The following is a 19730-nucleotide window of genomic DNA, read 5'->3' as shown; positions in this document are numbered from 1 at the left end:
ACTATTCATAAGCTTAATAAGTAGCTACTAGTAGCTGAAAGCCATGCTGTCATATGGGTATAATATATAAAGTCATGTGTGTATTTAAAAAAAAATTAAGAGGAGGCCAAAAATGGCTGAGAATTTAAAAATTGGTTGGTAGCAGACCACGAATCTCAGTAATGATTGAACCTAATGATATTCTTAACAAAAAGAGCTCTCAACCATACTAGTTGTTGTTTCCATCACTTCATGCCGACTCGACAGACGTTGCTAGTTGTGTGGGTGGTTCTGTTGATTTGTGTGAGTGGCAGTTGGATGCACAGGTGTGGCGGTTTGGCCAAGTAATCCACCATTTGTGCAGTCTCCCATATATAACCAATTAAACTGTTACATGCAAATTAGCTGTAAAGTAAGGATGGTAATTGGTTGAGTTACTTCTGATATCATAGTTATCAATGGGCTAGTCTACAATAGAAGTACTACATCGCTACATCTGGTGAAAACACTCTATGCTGAAGGGAGAGAGCTCTCCTGTTGGTGTAATAAATCCACCTCTGTGTGAGGCGGTAGCTACATTGGCAGGAGAAATTCTCCTGCTGACATAGTGCTGTCCACATCGCCTACGACACTTGGTGTGGCATAGACACATGCTTTACTGTAGCTGTACGCTGCCTGGGTATAATCTGTAAAGTCAAAATGGTTGAGAACTTAAAAAACTATATGGTAACAGACCACAACAACCAGAGATGATTCAGTCTGGTGATATTCTGAATAATAAGAGTTCTTGGCCATACTTGTAGCTGCTTCCATTGCTTCACACGGACTCAATACACATTTTAGACTTCAGAGAGACACAGAGTGTGACATTCCTGGACTCTTATTATATAAATACTAGTTCGGATGGGAAGTAGGAGAGAGAATTACTAAACCCTGCCTTTTGGTAGTATTGCATACTTTTCGTATTAATAATATTTTGTGGGTTAGCAGGTTGCATCACATTGCATTGTAGCTTTATGGTCATTTAAAAATGTAGGTACAAGAGGAAAAAAGGAATCTTAAAAGCATCAAAATGTGGCGTGAAAACAGAGCCAAATCCTGCTCATCTTGCTCATTTGGGACTATTTGCGTTAGTAAGATGAGCAAGAATTGACCCATGGAGCACAAAGCCTATGTTGAAGACTGGGGGCAGATTCTCAGCTGGGGTAAATTTTCACAGCTTCATTGAAGTCAATGATGCTATGACATTTTACACCAGCTGAGGACCTTATCTTTTGGACACTTAATCCTCTTGTGGCTCTGAGCTGACACGACCCAATCCACTTCCCCATGAGTGAAATTCCCTTCACCCACACAAAGCCCAAGTATTATATGAACTCTCTGCAGGTGGAATTCAGAGTGGTTGTGGAGACAAAATCAACCCAGGGCCCAGGTGCAGGACTTCTGTTCAACCCACTCCTTCACCCATCACACTTGTTTTTCAAGTATATGGGATAGAACAGCGACCAGCTGTGTAGGGTATTGGGACTATTTGATCCTTCCACTATGTGGCTTTCTGTACCAGTATATATGAGACCTTTCCTGTGGCATGCAATTGTGTAGGCGCCCCTGTGCAGCTGCTAAATAGGTAAACTCCTCCTACAGCATAGCCCCTGTGCTGGACTTGAGTAGTGTGGAGGTTGAATTTCTCTCTCCATGAACACATCAGGCTAATTTCCTACACAGTACAATGTTATTATGCAAACCTGTTATCCAAAAAGCCCTTTTATCCAAAACAGAGAACATGTCCCTGATCTCTTGTGATTACACGGAAATTTCTCTCTTAAATCAGAAGCCTTGATTATCTAAACGTTGTCAATGTTCCCCATGACATGTGGCTAATTGAGGTTATACTGAATTAGAATATTGCTATACTCTTGTAAGACACACTCACTTTGAACAAGGTTATCTGGCACAAAGAGAAAAAGCAATTTCCTGACCAACAAATACCAGTGTATTGAAATAAATGTATAGTAGATTGAGAAATGTATTAGTAGCATTTTTATAGCCAATAAGGAGAAAAACTTGTTTAATTGTGAGTTTATTCTTTTTTTATTCTGAACCAAAAGTTAATATTCTTCTTAGAGATGTGCTGTTCAGCCTTTCCTGAGGCAGTATGTAGCACAGTTTATTACATTCTGGTGACTTCTTTCTCTTTTTCATTCTTTTTCATTCAGTTCAAACCAGTTTAAAAGGAAGGTGCAATAAGACTTTCACTTATTCAAATTCAAATAAACTTGTAGCAAGCACACTGGAGTAGCTGTAGCTATTTTACTTGTTCCATTCTGTCACATCATGCAACATACAAAGCCTATAATTAAGGTTTTTACTTGAACTGTTAGGAGGCAAATACTGCCCCCGAGGGTGTAAAGGTTTCTGTCTGGAAAGGCTTCATCACAAACTGGCAAATTTTGCAAACCAAGGATAGCAAAGAGAGGCTTTGAATCTTGCTAAGCCAAATAAAAAAAGAGACAGTGGTTTCTTGAGTAAAATATGCTACCATCATTAATCAGAAACTGGAGGTATGGCACTATGACCATAACCACAATGAACATAACCCTCAAGCGATTTGGTAGTGATAGCAAAAATATTAATTCCATTTTTACTGAAATTCTTGAATGCATCCCAACTTCAAATAATATAGACTTTCACTTACTCAGTATTTTCTAGCGAGGAGATATAAAAAACTGCAATCAGATAAAAGTTTTGTTTTCCCCCTTAAAACAGACCTGGTAGTTAGTAGGTTTCCTTCCAGTTGTTCATAAGGACTATGTTTTCAAAGGTCTGGATAGGGAAATACATATATCCCTCAATGAGTTATGTGCTCTTACCTCATGGAGTGTGTTGAAAATGTACTTTGCGCCGTAAAAGATTTTTCATAAGGGCTAGACTAAAAATCATGACTTATGGCACAACTGATATTGGTTTGCACAATTAGTGATTTTTAACTGAAACCATGATATTTTTAATCAGATATCTATATATACACCTATAACTGGAATTTTTTTTTAAAAAAACCCATATTGCAGTATGGTTATTTTCTAAATAGAAACTAATGAGAATACCTAATGTTTGCAACTTCTCAGGAAAGTGTTTTGATTTTCTTTTGTTCTGATGAAGCATTTTTCATGCATTATTATTCTGTGTGACTTTGGTTTGTCCTTTGGAAAGCTGACTTGTTGTTTGTTTAATTATGCATTCCATTATCTTCTGTAGGTTCCATGGGAAGATTTTCGTTATCTCTTTGGTGAGATTATGTATGGTGGACACATCACTGATGACTGGGACCGCAAGCTGTGTCATATGTATTTAGAGGAATTCATGAGCCCAGCTATGGTAATTTTTTATATATACCTAAATACTCTAATTTTTCAATATTACAAGAAATAAAATATTTTCTCTTTAATTTTAATACGTTAAACACCATGATGAATATTTCTTTAATGATCTGATTTGCTAAGAGCTGAAGCATTTTGAGGTGACACTCAGCCCCACCCCATCCATACAAAAATCTTGTATATCTGTCTTGGAATAAATGATCCGATTTGTAATGAGTGTGGTACTTCATCACAAAAAAAATCTTGTCTGCAAGGCTTTTGTAACTTGGTATATTGCTTACTTAAGTGCTTTTGCAAATACCCGTAGTTTAGCAACATGTATTAAGTGTTTTGGAACAATACTATATAGTGTATAGAGGAGCCAACTGAACTGCATTCTGAACAGTGTATTTACGTAACAGGTTTTCCTATTAAAAATTAACCCCTCTTTGATGCATTCATGTTTTGAAAACTCTTGGTGGGGTAGAAAAGCTGCACAATTGAAAGATACTTCAGTTATAGCACCACAGAGTGACACACATACCAGACACCCAAGAACCTACACTTACTTGTCTTATATTTTCTTTTCTTTCTTTTCTTGTTCATGAAAAGCATTAGAGCAGAATGGCTTTCCCTCCTTTTCTGGTGTTTTCAGAATATGAGAAACAATAATAGACCACTTCTCCCTTTCTGCCACTCCCACTGCATTTCTGACTCTTAGCTGCAGCTACAGCAAACGCCCCCCGCTCCCCACCACCACCAGATGTATGTAGCACAATGTATATTAATCTTAGAAATCTGGAGTTGGACAGCATTGTCCATCCCTCCAAAGGGCAAAATTTCCAAAAATGTTTCTAAATCCACAACTTCTGCATAGTTGTTTCTGTGTTGTGACAGAACATAAAGCATGAAAAATCCTGGATTTACCTAATTTTCTTTCTAGAAATCCCGGTGACTGTGTTGGCATTACTTTACTCTAAATTTCTCTGGCTGCTTCTCTTAAGTTTATTAACTAGTCAAAGAGTGAAGAAATGACTATACTGAAAACAGATTTTTAATTTTTTTTACAATTTTATTATTTTGCTTTGTCCAAACAGCTTATAGGTGGGGGCAGGGGAGAATTAACATGTAAGCCTTGAGCAGATCATTTCTGGAGTTTGGATAACTTAGGGGAAATGGACTTTTCACCCTTGCCATTGCAGTTGAAGTCTGTCTTGAAGGTTCTAAATGAAATGAGTGCACTTGTGTCTCCTCAATCCCTAATGAGCAGGTTTTCATATGTCAAAAAGCCACACTCACTTTAATACAATTGGAAGTCGCTGTTCAGAAGAAGACGCTGGAGTTAGTTACCATGGAGATGGAAGGATAAACACTACTGTACTTCTGACCTCTACAGAGGCTGATTTCTCCAAATGACAGCTGAGGTCATGGGGTTAGTGTGGGAAGCTCATTCTATGTTTCTGCTCTGTGTCTAGCCTATGGATAAGTAAAGAATTACTGTTTCCAGCCTAGGCAGTCCATTAACCTTCACAAGCCTGAACTTTCATTCAAATAATTGTAAAATAAATATAGGTGGTGAAACCTGAAGAGAATCACTGGTGTTTGTATGCCCTTTGGAAAGTTTAGGTACCCAACCCTGAGTAAAGATCCACTGATGTTTTAAATAATGAGATGGTACATTTTCAAGCTTTTGCTGTAATAGGACAATGTTACTCCCCTAAATTACCAGAGGAAACAAGAGCTCTTTTATTGACTGGCAGCCAAGTAAACACGAACAGATATGGTAACAAATACATTTAATCAGTGTGGTTGTCTTTTTATGTTTAGCTGGAAAAGTGACTTGTCTTTACTTATTGGCACTCTTGGTGAATTCATTAGCTGCATATTTAAGCAATAAGGCAAGATGTGGGGAGTGTTATACTGAGATTTTTCCTTGTGTTGTATGTGGTGTTTGGCATGTGGACAAAGAAGCAATGGGTTCCCACTATAAACTTGCAGTGTCCTGTTATGCGTATGAATCTTCAAAAAATACAGTTAGACCTATTTTAAGTGCCACCAAAGAGACCAGACAATACAGAATAAGTAACAGAAGTGGCCTTTAACTGAAGGTAGAATATAATTTTATTGGAAACCTTAGGGCTACTTTAATGTGGTACCTTGAGATGATCATTGTAGGTGAGGTCTGTAGTTAAGGTTGCCAACTTTCTGATTGCAGAAAACCGCCTGCCCAGACCCTTCTCTGAGGCCCCACCCCCGCACTCTCCATCCCCTCCTCCTTCCGTCACTCGCCCTCCCCCACATACGCTCATTTTCACCGGGCCGGGCACGGGGTTGGGGTGCAGGAGGGGGCGCGGGCTCAGGTGGGGCCAGAAATCAGGGTTCAGAGTATGGGAGAGGGCTCTGGGCTGAGGCAGGAGGATAGGGTGTGGGAGGCAGTACAGTCTCTGGGCTGGGGGGGTTTGGACTGAGGGCGGGGGTGCAGGCTCTGGAAGGGAGTTTGAGTGCAAGAGGGGGCTCATGGCTGGGGTTGAGGAGTGGGAGGGGGTGCGGGTTATAGGAGGGAGTTTGGGTGTGAAAGGTGTGCGGGCTGTGGGTTGTGCTTACCTCAGGTGGCTCCCTGAAGCAGCCAGCATTTCTCTCCAGCTGCTAGGTGGAGGCGCAGCCAGGTGACTCTGCATGCTGCCTCCATCCGCAGGAGCTGTCCCCGCAGCTCCCACTGGTTGCAGTTCCTGGATGCAGCATGGGGGCAGCATGTAGAGCCCCCACACAGCTGTGCCCCCACCTAGGAGGGGAGCCAGGGATGGCAAGTTATATGGACCCATGGTGCCCATGCTCCAGGAATATTCAGGTCCTGGGGACCCGACTCCACCAATGTTGGGGGCCGGGTCTCTCTCCCGGCCCCGCCTGCTGCCCCCGCAAGCCTCCCCGGGAGTTTCTCCCGACCCTGCCTGCCTCCCCTGGGGAATTTAAAAGGGCCTTGGGGCTCCCAGCCACCACCACCGGCAGTGCATTGGGGCTAAGGCAGCTTCCTGCCCATCGTCGCGCCACGTCCTTGCGGCCCCAGGGGGCTGTGTGTGTTACCATGCACTGCCCCCGCCCCAAGCGCCAACTGGGGGAGCAGTGCCTGTGGGCAGTGGCACGCTGAGACCTCCCGGCCCTGCCTCCCTGCCTAGGAACCGCTTCCAGATGGGTGTGCCAGTCCCTTTCCGGAGCTGCCCAAGGTAAGCGCCACACCCCCTCCTGCACCCCAACCCTCTGCCCCAGCCCAGATCCCAACCTCTCAATCCACCTGCACCCAAACTCTGCCTCCCAGAGTCCACACCCCTCCTGCACCCAAACTCCCTCCCAGAGCCTTAGGCAAGTGTTTGGGGGTGGGCAGGACTTGGACCCATTCTGGGCACCACCAAAAATTATACAAACCTGCCACTCCTTGAGCCAGAGGGAAATTCTGGCCGCTTCTGGGAGCCCTGTGGGGCAAGGGCAGGCAGGGAGCCTACCTTAACCCCGCTGCGCAGCTGCTCAGACTTTCAACGGCCCAGCCAGCCGTGCTGACCAGAGCCGCCAAGATCCCTTTTCGACCGGGCATTCTGGTCAAAAACCAGATCTGTAGTGCAGGTTCCACAGTAAATGGCTGGCTGTAAGACCAGAATAATTTCTGTTTGTATTAGTTTCATCTGTGACTTGTTCTTGACTTTGCAAAATACCAGAATGCCTTTGAAGTTTATTGTGGCTATATGGAATAGATCTGCCACATCAAAAATAAGTGGCTGTCTTGAAAAAAGGCTCTTGTAACCAGAAAAAAATCTTTCAGCAAAGATGACACTCCAGACTGGAGTGAGACCATTCTGGCCTGTGACACTGAATTCAAAGGCCTCTCTGAACCCATTGAAGTCCTTGCTGCTCAGAAGTGAGAGTGAAGGAAAGCAAAGAGCTAATGCAATTGTATGTGTGTATTACTGCTTTTATTTTCCCTATGTTATCGCTGCTAGGTAGGCCAGACCATGGATAGCACATCACACCAGTGCACTGAGCTGCACACTGGCTGCATATTCAATTCTAGATCTTTTTATGACCCTGATTCTTATTTTTAAAGCCCTAAAGAGGTAAGGGCCTGCCTACCTCAGAGACACTCTCTCTCTCTCTGCAGCTTTCCATGGCAACTGTGTTCTATAGAGACACTGCAGCTGGTGGAATCCCGGTTCAATCCAGCAATAAGGAACAAGGCTTTCTCAGCTGTGAAACTTATTACCACTGAATATCCAGTTGAGGCCAAACCTTGCAACCTTCAGTATGCAATACAAAACTCCTCTCTTTGCAGGACACTTACCAGCTGAGAGGTCGAATGAAACATGGCCTTCCTCTGCATTTCACCTCTTCGATGTTAGGAGCTAGGTGGAATGAAGAGGGCGGATGCTGTAATGCACACAGAAACCTGCCACTTGATAGTGACTAAGCAGATGATGAGTTGGGATTGCTGCTCCTGTTTGGCTAAATATGGCTCACATCCTGTTATTGTGTTACCCTGTCTCCACCACCACCCATTCTGGTGTGCTTTTTTTCTCATGCACCTTGTAATGTCTTCTCTTTCAGCCAGGGGCATACATTTGCTATCTGTCTGCACTGCACCCTGACCTGGCTAGGCTGTAGATGGTATCACAATATAAATGTTTAATAATGATGATAATAAACAATGCAATCTTGTGGTTAAGGCACTTAACTGGGACTCAGGAGATCTAGGTTCTATTCCTGCTTCTGCCACAGATGTCCTGAGTGATTTTGAGCAAGTCACTGCAGCTCATTATGTCACCGTTTTCTCACCTATAGAATTGGATAGTAATAATTCCTTGCCACTCAGGGCAGTGTTGAGGGGATAAATTCATTAATATTTGCTCTGATATTACAGTAATGGGGCTGCAGATGGGTATCTAAAATGGCCCTAACACCACACATTTGCAAGTGAAGGATAGTACAGGTGCCTCAATACTATGGTGATGGGAACTTTAGAAATGTGTGTAGTTAATAATTGTAATATGAATACTTAATAACCATCTTCCATTGTGGCACTTCTAACAGGCTTCCAGTGAACTTAATTCCTGGCACAATGGAAATTTTTTTTTTTTTTTGAAGAACTGACAGTAATGTTGTTCATTCTCTTTTTGAAGCTTGAAGGAGAACTGGCATTGGCACCAGGGTTCCTAGCACCCCCAAATTTGGATTATGCTGGATACCATAAGTACATAGATGAAATGCTTCCAGCTGAAAGCCCAGTGTTATATGGACTCCATCCCAATGCTGAGATACAATTCTTGACAGTGACATCAGAGAATCTTTTCAAAACTCTTTTGGAAATGCAGCCCAGGAATTTACTTGTGGGAGAGGAATCAGGACAGTCTGCAGAGGAAAAGGTAAGGTGGTGGTTTTTCTTAATCATGTTTTCCATAAGAATACTTCTCATAGTGCCAGGGGATGCCACTAAAAAGGGAGTATTTATCGTATCACATTATTTCACTGAGATAGTTAACTTCTGATAATGGGAAATTTACCCAGTTTACCAAGATAAGCTCAGGTCAAATTTAAACTTGGTGTAACTCAGGGTTGCATCAGAGATGAATTTAGGCTCATAAATAATGTAAGAGCAATATTTAATTTTTAATGGAAACCACTGATGCCATTTTCACTTTGAAAGCTGGGGTGCCAGTGAATAACTCTATCTTTGTTGGTTTTTTTTTGTTTTGTTTTTGTTTTTTGTCTGTTTTTTTTAAAGAGCAAAGAAACACTGACTTAGCAAAATATTATGTTAAGGTTTGTCTGATTCTGCTTTTCTTCCCCTTCCCTGCCATTTTCTATAAATTGTCAGCTAGGAAGCAGGTAACCTTTTACCTTGACAGCTACTTCAATTTTTACTTTAAGTGCCTGGTACTGATGTGGTTAAGATCAGGCTTCAATTCCCAGCTCTGAATCAGAGTTCCCATGTGATTCTGAGCAAATCGTTTAGGGGCAGATTTTCTACTGTGTCCAGCTTCCACTGAGTGCAGCTGAATGGGGGAATGTAAGGAAGCTACTTATGGATCCCTGATTTTTCTGCCGTGGCAATAGTCCCCTAGGGCCTCTACATCAGCTGGGAATAGCAAGAGCACAATATGCTTCAGCCAAACCCTCATGCCCACAGCTCTGTGGAGATGCAGCAAAAGGTCTAGGAGCCAGAACACCTAGGTCTAAGCTTGTGGGCGACTTTCCCTCATAAGGGGTATCCCTAGCAGGGGACTTGCAGAAAGCTTCTGCTCTCTTTGGACCACGTAAGTGGTGCAAATAGAGCAGATGTGGGAAGGGAATCTGCCCCTCAAACTTTCTGGGCCTCAGATCCCCATATGTATAACATATATTTTTAATGGAATAGGCGTGCTGAGGAGATAAACCCATAACTGGCAATCAGATACTGCAGTAATGGGGGCCAGATAAGCACCTAGACAGAGAAAGCTTTTGTTAGTGCTATATGTGCTGATACATTATGCAGTTCTATTTAGTGTCAGGAATAACCCAGATATTTTCATACAGCCAAAATTGCTCCCACTAGAAATAAAATGTCTAGTTTTAGGCATGGATGCAAAGCAGTATGGGCTCTTAACAGAGTACATGCAGAAAGGGGTGAGATTGGTAAGACACATAAACAAGTAATGACAAAGGTGCACCCCAGTATCTTAACTCCTTGGCTTTAAGAATTAGGGTTTCACAATACGACTAAAAGAAAAGGAGTACTTGTAGCACCTTAGAGACTAACCAATTTATTTGAGCATGAGCTTTCGTGAGCTACAGCTCACTTCATCGGATGCATACCGTGGAAACTGCAGCAGACTTTCCACGGTATACATCTGATGAAGTGAGCTGTAGCTCACGAAAGCTCATGCTCAAATAAATTGGTTAGTCTCTAAGGTGCTACAAGTCCTCCTTTTCTTTTTGCGAATACAGACTAACACGGCTGTTCCTCTGAAACAATATGACTAAGCGGAAGACTGGCCATGCTGGTTTCAAGAGGCCCCTCTCACGTCATGGTAGCTAGCAGAGCAGCACCTGTGCAGGTTTTCAAGATACCCAGAGTTCTGACATTCCCGGTAAAGTACTGTCAGGTGGCTGCTTGGAGGCCTAGAGTATGCATAATGACCTGTGGGCCGCTAGAGCCTTGTGGACTGTTATCCATATCACACAAGGCCACCTCACAATTGGAGGAAAGATGTTGTTGGAAAGCTCAGCAGTGAAGCCAAGGACTGAACTGGCAGGGGAAGTCCCGATTTCAAATCTCAAAAGGTCCCTCATAAACCTAGCTTTCAAATATGTCATCATTTTATTATAAATTGCCTTTAGTCCAGAAATTGGGGAGGGAAAAATGTGAAACCAGATTTGTATTACATTTGCTTATTTAAGATGTAGAAGACAAAATGTCTGATCAGATTGTAACCTATGTGTGTACGTGTACACACACACACATCCAATGTGCATGCATGCGTGCACACTCTTTCTCTCTTCTCCCCATGCTAATAGATGTAGGGTGCTCACATTTATAAGTGTACCAGTTTCATCAAGAAAAAAGAAAATCTGCCATCTTCTTCCCCAGAGGGGAGCTTGGTACTTAAAGCTCAGCCCAATGCTTTTTGAAATGACTAAGTTGTTAAAGTTTGAAATGGCATTTCCTGATTTTGACCATAGAGGACTTATGGTCCTTTGATATCTAGTTTGCATTCATACTAAAACCATACTCAAAATCTAATTTCCAGAAGGAAAAAGCCAGTGATTAATTCAGCCAAATTTGGATGGCATTGTTGATCCCTATAAAGATATAGTAGAATGATGGAGTGGGGATTTATTTGGCAATAAAAAAAAACCTTTCCCCATTACTACTTAGCTTCCTGAATTCCTGACAACTAGCAAACTACTGTTAATTAAAGCAACTTGACTATGATTGTTTTAATGAGTCTGGCGCACACCATTTTCATAATTAACTTAAAATATGACTGTCCTGTGAAGGCAGCATGTGTCTTGTCTGTTCAGGTCATGACCATTACCTAATCACATTCAAATTATAGGGGACATTTGTGAGAACTACCTAATCTTGTATTTGTACTTTCCTATGCGATTCCTTCCTGTGTTTCGCTCCCACATAAAAAACTACAGAAGGAGAAAACGTAGGTAAAAATCGCTGTACCCTGGGCTGCCCCAGAGGTCTGTTGCATGTTCCCCTCTGAGAGTGGACTAATGAGTCTTTGGCCAGAGCTGGATCAAGACAATCTGGTACCATATGCACACCACAATATGGCTCCTCCACGGCTCCTTAGGGCCCCACCCCATGTTGGGAGTCTCAGTGGTGGGGAGCATCCCTCCCATTCCAGAGAGGCAGGTGGGTGCACCTGCTGCACTCTTCCTTCCTGTGCCAGACACACATCCCCATCTATAGTCATGTTTGCAGAAGGCAAGGCAGGCAGGCAGAGCGAGTTAACACCCTTTGAGATACCTGAGGCAACCCTCATTTTTGGGGCTATTGTGTCAGGCTCTACAGCCAAAGGCAAATACTGCAACTTTGGTTACACTCGAGTCATGTTTTCAAGCTTGTGTTTGCAACTCTAAGGGCTACAAACATACATATATATTTTGGTGAAACGAGGTTCTAATGTAGTTGACTCAAGCAACTGGAATCCCAGGTTGGGCCTATCTGACTCAAACCAGCCCTGATTATGGGGGTGATCTGGGGCATGCCCCTTAAAGCTGGAGTGCCAGGAGACTATACCTCTCAAGCCGTGTGGATCTCTGCCACCTTTACATGTCTTCCATCCTCCTCCTGTGCGTCCTCCCTGTGGACTGGGGAATATGTCTTAGCAACTGATTACCACCTGTCCACTGTAATTCCTTCTGTCCTGTCCCTTACTTCCCTGCTTTTCTGTGGCCATGTGCCCTCTCCCATGTTGCCAATAGGCCATGGAGATTTTGCAGAGAGAAATGCAACGGTTATGCATAGAGGGATGGGACTGCTCCCTACATCATCTTTTTCCCAGAGGGTTGGACCCTCTGTGGTTGTTCCAGTTTTGCTCCTATATCATACGGGCTTTAGGGTCTAGTCTTGCAAAATACAAGAGGTTGAACTGGAGTCAGGTGCTTTTAGTTTACAAGTCCTTATTTAGTCAATAAGGAATGATCTGTGCGCTTGTCTGATTCCAGAACTGTGCAATGAAAAATCAGTATTAGATTGTCAGCTGTTTGGGGCAGGGAGTGTTTGTCTTGCACAGTGTATAGGGCCATCAGGCACCACTGTAATACAAATAATCTTGGTCTTGTATGTTTAAACATGTGTGAATCCCTAATGCAGCAATTTTTGATCACTCTGTATTGATGTGATAAGGTTAAGGATGTCCTGGATGATATTCTGGAGAAACTTCCCGAAGAATTTAACGTGACAGAGATCATGCAGAGGGCCGCTGTTCAGAACCCCTATGTCCTTGTTTGTTTCCAAGAGTGTGAGAGAATGAACCTCCTAATTCGGGCAATACGCAAATCACTTAAACAACTGGACCTTGGTTTAAAGGTAAGAGAAGTGAATTTCATTTACTAAAGAATAACTATTCAGACTTCTTTGATGCCAAGTATACTTATTCTTCACAGGGGGAGCTGACATTTTCGCCTGACATGGATGCGCAGCAGTCAGCATTGCTTTATGATATTGTGCCAGATGCGTGGACCAAGCTGGCTTATCCATCCACCTATGGCCTTGCACAATGGTAAGTATGCTTCGGCACCTTACCAAAGAACTGTAACTTGTGGTGGTTAATTACCATGGATATGGTTATTCCATTGCTGTAAAAGTGCAGCATGGTTCTTTCCCATGTATATAAAATCTGTCCTTTTAATTCAATTCATTTTCACTCCAGAGACCAAATAAATATTGCTGGAATACTAATCTTTAAAGTGTTTCTAAACATTTCCTTCTATGCTTTCTGCAAAGTTGGAATTATACAGTGCAACCAATAGGGCCTGTCGTTTTCAAAAGGAATAACGTCTCTGCAGCCCCGTGACAGAGTAATTGGACTGTGTTCCTAATTGCAGATCCACTAGCCTCACTCCCCCGGCCCTTTTCATGATGGGCTCCTTGCACTACTGTCTTTGGGCTTGTCCAGATTCAGAAACAAACTAATCCCACCCTAACCTTGGCCTCTTAATCTGCGCATACCTTTTGACTGCTTCAGCCCCATGCTTTCTTCCCACAGAGATAATGCAGAGCTCAGCTGGTACACAGCATCTCTATACTTCATTGAATTTCATCCTCATGAAACTGTCACTGTTGTCCACATGACTATGTCAGCATTAAGGTGGCTGCTGCTTCTTCTGTTTCAGGATTAATGACCTCCTCATGCGGTGTCGAGAACTTGATATCTGGACACAAGATCTTGTGCTTCCAGCAGTGGTGTGGCTCTCTGGATTCTTTAACCCTCAGTCTTTTTTGACTGGTGAGTAGTAATGGCTAATAACATTTGAAGGAACAGGGTCATATTGTTTCAACCCCAAATTGTAGGTTGAAACAGTTTTTACAAGCAGGTTTTATTTTTAACCTAAACATGCCTTTATGGTGTGAGCAGTGTTTAATGATGCTATATTATGCTACTGCATGAGAACGGATGACTGAAATTGACTAGAAACAGACTGGTTTATTTTCAATATCCAAGTTGAAAAGACTTTTATAATAAATTAAGACAAATTAAGATTTTTTAAATGTTCACTTTTAACAATCTAATGTGTTCTAGAAGTGTTTGATATCATGTTAGTTATTCTTGACACTGTCCCTTTAAAAAATGTGTTGGCAACTTTGTTGAGTACATCCAGGGCCCTTACTACCAATGTGAGCTACTACCCATGTGCTCCAATCCTATACGGAGTACTTCTTACTCATGCAAGTAGTCCCTGTGACTCCACAGGATTAATGGCATAAGTAACAATTTGCACAATCAGGCATGTGGAAATAGTTTTTTTCCCTCTGTCATAAGTCTTCAGTCTCCAAATCATCATGTTAAAGTCTGGAGATGAGAAAAGGAAAGAGATGCTGAATTTGAGTTATATTTTTGTGCTTGATTAAAGAAAAGAGAAGTCTTAGACTTAGTTTGCTAATGTAACCATAGCTTTTCCAATCAGTATTCTTTAATCTAAATGTGTTAATCTACCGCTCTGTTTCACTCCTTCGGTTCTTAACTCGTAAAATATTTTAACAGCGTAAAGGAAGTGAGAAAAAGTCTGACATTCCTCCCAGAATATGGACTGCTACAGTACGGGATAAAAACATTCAGCAGTATATTAAACTGCTTCCTTAGGCCTTGTCTACCCTCCGGGGAAAGATAGATCTAAGTTATGCAACTTCAGCTACGTGAATAACGTCGCTGAAGTCGATGTACTTCGATCTACTTACTGCGGGGTCCACATTACGCTATGTCGATGGGAGATGCTTTCCCGTCGACTCTCTTTGTGCTTCTTGTTCAAGTGGAGCACAGGAGTCAATGGGAGAGCGATCTGCGGTTGATTTAGCAGGTCTTCACTAGACCCGCTAAATCAACGGCCGATGCATCGATCACCGCACATCAATCCCCCAGTAAGCTTTCAGTCTCCATGTTTACAACCCACATGCATGATTTCAGAATCTAAAGCAACTACCTAGATCTCTAGAAGCCATTGTCAAGCTTCAGCAGCTTTTCATTCTGCCCACTAGTTTGTAAAACCAAATTCCTCTCAAGGACTTGCCACCCCACCAGTCCCAAGTCCCTGACTGCTGGTGTCTCAAAATGTTTAATTCCGTAGAATCCCAAGCCCTGTCAGTGGAAAGTTGGTGATCCACAGGCAATAGTCTGGAAATCAGTGCACTAAGGGGAGTTACACAATGAAGAGAGACTTGTAAAAATGCTTTAATTCAAATTCTCAGTAGCCAGTAAAGACATTAAACTAGCCATTCACGGTAGACCACAGATTCTTAGAGCACAGCCCAGAAGCTTATACAAACACACACCCCTTTCTCTCTCAGCCCCTGTTGATCCAGTTTGCTGTCAGATATCGTGATTTTCATCAGAGCTAGTCAATATTACTCCTTAGTCATCCAACTCACTGAGTGACACAAGCAATGAATATGTAGCTTCTGTAGCATTCCTAATCAGAGAGCAGGCACCTATTTTTGTGCTCAGATGGAAATGTATTTTGCTCTGTTGCAAGAGAGCTGACTGGATGCGGTATTCGGTTTGTTTTTCATTTCTTAAAAGCAATTTATACAACTAATTTCTTGCAATTTGAGATATGGCAAACAACTGCCAGAACGCCCCAATTGTGTAGCTTTAGGCTCGAACAAGCCTGGGTAGGGCTCCAGGGGAGCAGTTGTGGCATTAAAATTATGGTCTATGGTGAACTGCTCAGGGTAATCTGTTGGCTTTTTTAAAAGCTATTATGCAGTGCACGGCCCGAAAGAATGACTGGCCTTTGGATAAGATGTGTCTGACTGTAGAGGTTACCAAAAAGATCAGAGAAGATTATGGCCACCCACCTAGGGAAGGAGCATATATTTGTGGTCTTTATATGGAAGGTAAGATGTCTGTTTACATTGCTCGATATCATCCGCCTCATAATGACTGATGTTTGTTTGAATTTTTCTGCATGCCTCATGCATACACTCTGCTACTCTAAAGTGGATTACCCTCGCCACGTGGAGTTAGATCTAAATAATTCACTGGTGAGTTTGGGACTGATAATGGGTTTAATTAGTTCTTAATTTGTTTAGGCCAGGATTCATTCAGACATGGCCCGTGTCTCTGCTTAATAAACTTACTCTACTATTAACAAAGTATTAAACGTGACTGTATAATAACAGAGCAGCAGCTCCCTTTACATAATTAAACACTTCCTGTTTAAAAGACTCTATGGCTTTCACTTGGATTGCCTTGAAATTTGCAGTGCTTCAAGGGGGTGCAGAGTAACATTAACAGGGCAAATTTGGTGTCATTTCAGCAAAGGGTTTCTGAGATAGAAGAACCAGGTGATTTTATAAACAGTTAATTTTTAGGAGAGCCCTAACATCTTTTTGCCCACACCTGAGGGCAAAACTATCAGTCACTCTTAACTTCCCCAAAATGATTTCAACCACCTGGAATTTCAGTAAATTCCCTTTGGGGAAGCAATATTGAAAAAGTTATCACGGTAAAGTTTGAATCTTGAGGTTGGCATGAGCTAACCTGATCTGCCTCAAAGCATGAAATGTGCATAGTCAGCAGGAATAGGGATCTTCTGAAATTAGAAAGCTTTCAGGCTGTGAACCACAGTAACTGGGTGGCTTAACATGTCCAGCTGTGGTCATTGAACCTGAGCTGCACCTGCACTCCATGTGTGAGTGCTACCTTAACAGCTTTCAGAGAACAGGGGTTGTGCTTGCATTCTGCAGGGGCTTATTTTGGAAGTTTTGCCCTGAGAACAAAACTTCTAGTTTAAATCAACTTTCAGACCCTTTCATTTTCAAAATGTTGTCAAGGAATGAGCCTTGTTTAATAGACAAGATTGTAGCAGGCAGTTATGGTAATGTAATCATGTACCATTGTGCAGGAAACTGAGCGTGATCAAAGGAAAGCAAGTCCTTGGGTCAATGACTTTTTGGTGCAGAGCTAGGAAAGTATTCCCTACGCTGCTTCTTGCAGTGGGGAAAGGATTCTAAGGTCACTGCCCCTGCTGCTTCTAAGATGGAAGTGGGATCAGAGTATTTAGCAAAGGTTTCTGCTCTTCCCCCATAGTACTGAGAGCAGACATACAATGCAGAAATGGGGGTGAGGAGGTGGGACTAGGCATGTTCAGTGCAGTTCATTAAGATGAATGAAGCAGTTCACATCCATCTGCAACAAAGAAGGTTCAGAGAGATGTAGAAGAGCCCTGATCTGGATTTCTGCATCTCCACTTAGCGGGGCTATAAGGAACGCATGTACCAGCAGCTAACAGGTAAGAGGGGCTGCAGCGTGTGTGAGAATAGTGTAGGGAAGAAGAGGGTTGTGTTGTGCAGTGAGGGATTCAGCTCTGTTCTCTCCTTATTCTATGCTAGTCCCTTTACCCCGAGGATTCCTGTGTATAGGCAGGAGGGGGAACTGTGGTGTACTAGACTAGGAGATGATGCAGTGGTAGTGAAATGACTAACATGCAGTTAGAATATTCTAGGGCACATGAGGATGCTGTGAAGTTATTCCAAACCATACAAAGATAACATTTTGGATTATTTAATAACAGTTAAGGTTTGCCTTGGGCTCTTTCAAAATGTTAATTTCAGCTACAATCAAACTTCTGAATCCCAGGAAATACAAAGTTATGGTACATGCCATTCCAGCAATGCTACCTTACCCTGTGAGTGATGTCCCAACACACATACTAGATGTTACAGGATAGAGAGGTTATTTAACTTTGCATTTGGCACTGGACTAGTGTCCAAAATTTCAAGAAAGATATTGATAAATGGGAGAGGGTTCAAAGAAGAGCCATGAGAATGATTAAAAGACAGTGTTAGACTCAAGGAGCTCACTCTGTTCAAGTCACCCCTTAACAGTCTCTTTCTTAATCAGTCTATAAATATCTACATGGGGTACAAATATTTAATGGACTCTTCAGTCTAGCAGATCTATAACATGATCCAATGAATGAAAGTTGATGCTAGACAAATTCAGAAAGGAGTAAATTTTTATCTGCAAGAGTAATTAAACATTGGAACTTATCAAGGGTCATGTTCTCAATCACTGACCACTTTAACATCAAGATTGGCTTTAGGAATTATTTTGGGCCAGTTCTCTGTTGTACAGGAGGTCTACACTCTACAGATTAGATCATCACAACACTCCCTTCTGCCCTTGGAATTTGTGAACAGAGCAATGTAGGACAGTGTAGTCAAAGTCTAACAAACACCTCTTTACTCAGGCAAAACTCTGGTTTACATCGGCTGTAGCAAACAGGCGCTGCCTACACTAAGCCTAATTCATACAAGCCATCCCAGACTTGGAAAATGTTCCTACCCTCTCTTGCCCCTAAGTCTTAGAGATCCTGGTCATGTATTCCACCACAACTGACAACCTACAGAACTCAGTGCTGAAAAGAGGCATACTGGATCACTTGGAGGACAGTACACCAGCACCACCTCTCATAGCTCAGTAATAATTATGCTAACCTGGTTTGACTAATTCCTCCACCATTCAATACCGATACACCTAACACAGTGCATAGAACTTCCTCATGACAACTTATCCTCCTCCCCTTACTGAATCATTTATAGCAACAATAACTTGTTTCAGAGTAACAGCCCTGTTAGTCTGTATTTGCAAAAAGAAAAGGAGTACTTGTGGCACCTAAGAGACTAACCAATTTATTTGAGCATAAGCTTTTGTGAGCTACAGCTCACTTCATTGGATGCATACTGTGGAAAATACAGATGTTTTTATACACACAGACCATGAAAAAATGGGTGATTATCCCTACAAAAGTTTTTCTCTCCCCCCACCCCACTCTCCTGCTGGTAGCAGCTTATCTAAAGTGATCACTCTCCTTACAATGTGTATGATAATCAAGGTGGGCCATTTCCAGCACAAATCCGGTTCTCTCCCTCCCCCCCGCACCCACTCTCTAATAATTACCAACAGGAGAGTGGGTTTGAGGGGGGAGAAATGAACTACAGGTTCTAGCAGGCAATGTTCTGTATGGAATGCTAATAGCTAAGCTCAGTATTGTGCGATGAGATCCAGAGTTAGCAATTTTGTGTGTGACCTACAGTTTTGCCACGTCTGCTCTATCCTCAGGAAAGGTATCTACTACTAAGCAACTATTAAGTGCAGCATTGCAATGTACAAATGATTCAAGTCACCATTTGGAACTCTGTGTGTGTTTTTCATACAGGAGCACGCTGGGACATCCAGGCAGGGGTCATAGCTGAAGCCCAGCTCCAGGATCTGACTCCAGCAATGCCAGTCATCTTTGTAAGAGCTATTCCAATTGATCGACAGGAAACCAAAAATATATATGAATGTCCAGTATATAAAACTAAAAACAGAGGGCCCACATATGTTTGGACTTTCAATCTGAAGAGCAAGCACAAGTCAGCTAAGTGGGTGCTTGCAGGAGTAGCCTTACTCTTGGCAGTTTAATGCTGTGCTGTCACACAGCATGTAGACAAAGTGTACATAACAGCTGACTGTGAGAAAAACCTTTGTCTAGCTGCACTACATCCTACTGTGTGAAGAGTTATGATACTCAAATGTTGTACACCTCCTCCAAACATGTCTGTCTCGCTAAACTGGATTCATACCTGTTAACATTTTCCTTCGGAGAGACAGGTTGATTATTGAAAATTAAACTCTGTATTCATGATGAAAA

General features: G+C 42.3%; 1 protein-coding gene across 2 annotated transcripts in view; it reads left to right on the top strand.

Moving 5' to 3' along the window:
- Window positions 1-19730, top strand: part of DNAH11 (dynein axonemal heavy chain 11) — a 285994-nt gene extending 266264 nt beyond the window's left edge. For both annotated transcript variants that reach the window (XM_048838362.2, XM_075125798.1), the window contains 7 exons: window positions 3235-3354; window positions 8498-8740; window positions 12721-12903; window positions 12981-13096; window positions 13710-13822; window positions 15787-15927; window positions 19254-19730. In XM_048838362.2, coding sequence (XP_048694319.2) covers window positions 3235-3354; window positions 8498-8740; window positions 12721-12903; window positions 12981-13096; window positions 13710-13822; window positions 15787-15927; window positions 19254-19501 — 1164 coding nt within the window. In that variant the 3' untranslated portion in view covers window positions 19502-19730. The remainder of the gene's footprint in view (window positions 1-3234; window positions 3355-8497; window positions 8741-12720; window positions 12904-12980; window positions 13097-13709; window positions 13823-15786; window positions 15928-19253) is intronic.

The sequence above is a fragment of the Caretta caretta genome, chromosome 2 (genome assembly GCF_965140235.1).
Source record: "Caretta caretta isolate rCarCar2 chromosome 2, rCarCar1.hap1, whole genome shotgun sequence".
Lineage (NCBI taxonomy): Eukaryota > Metazoa > Chordata > Testudines > Cheloniidae > Caretta > Caretta caretta.
Note: the sequence above shows the minus strand (reverse complement) of the source record. Positions and strands in the feature narration are given on the sequence as shown.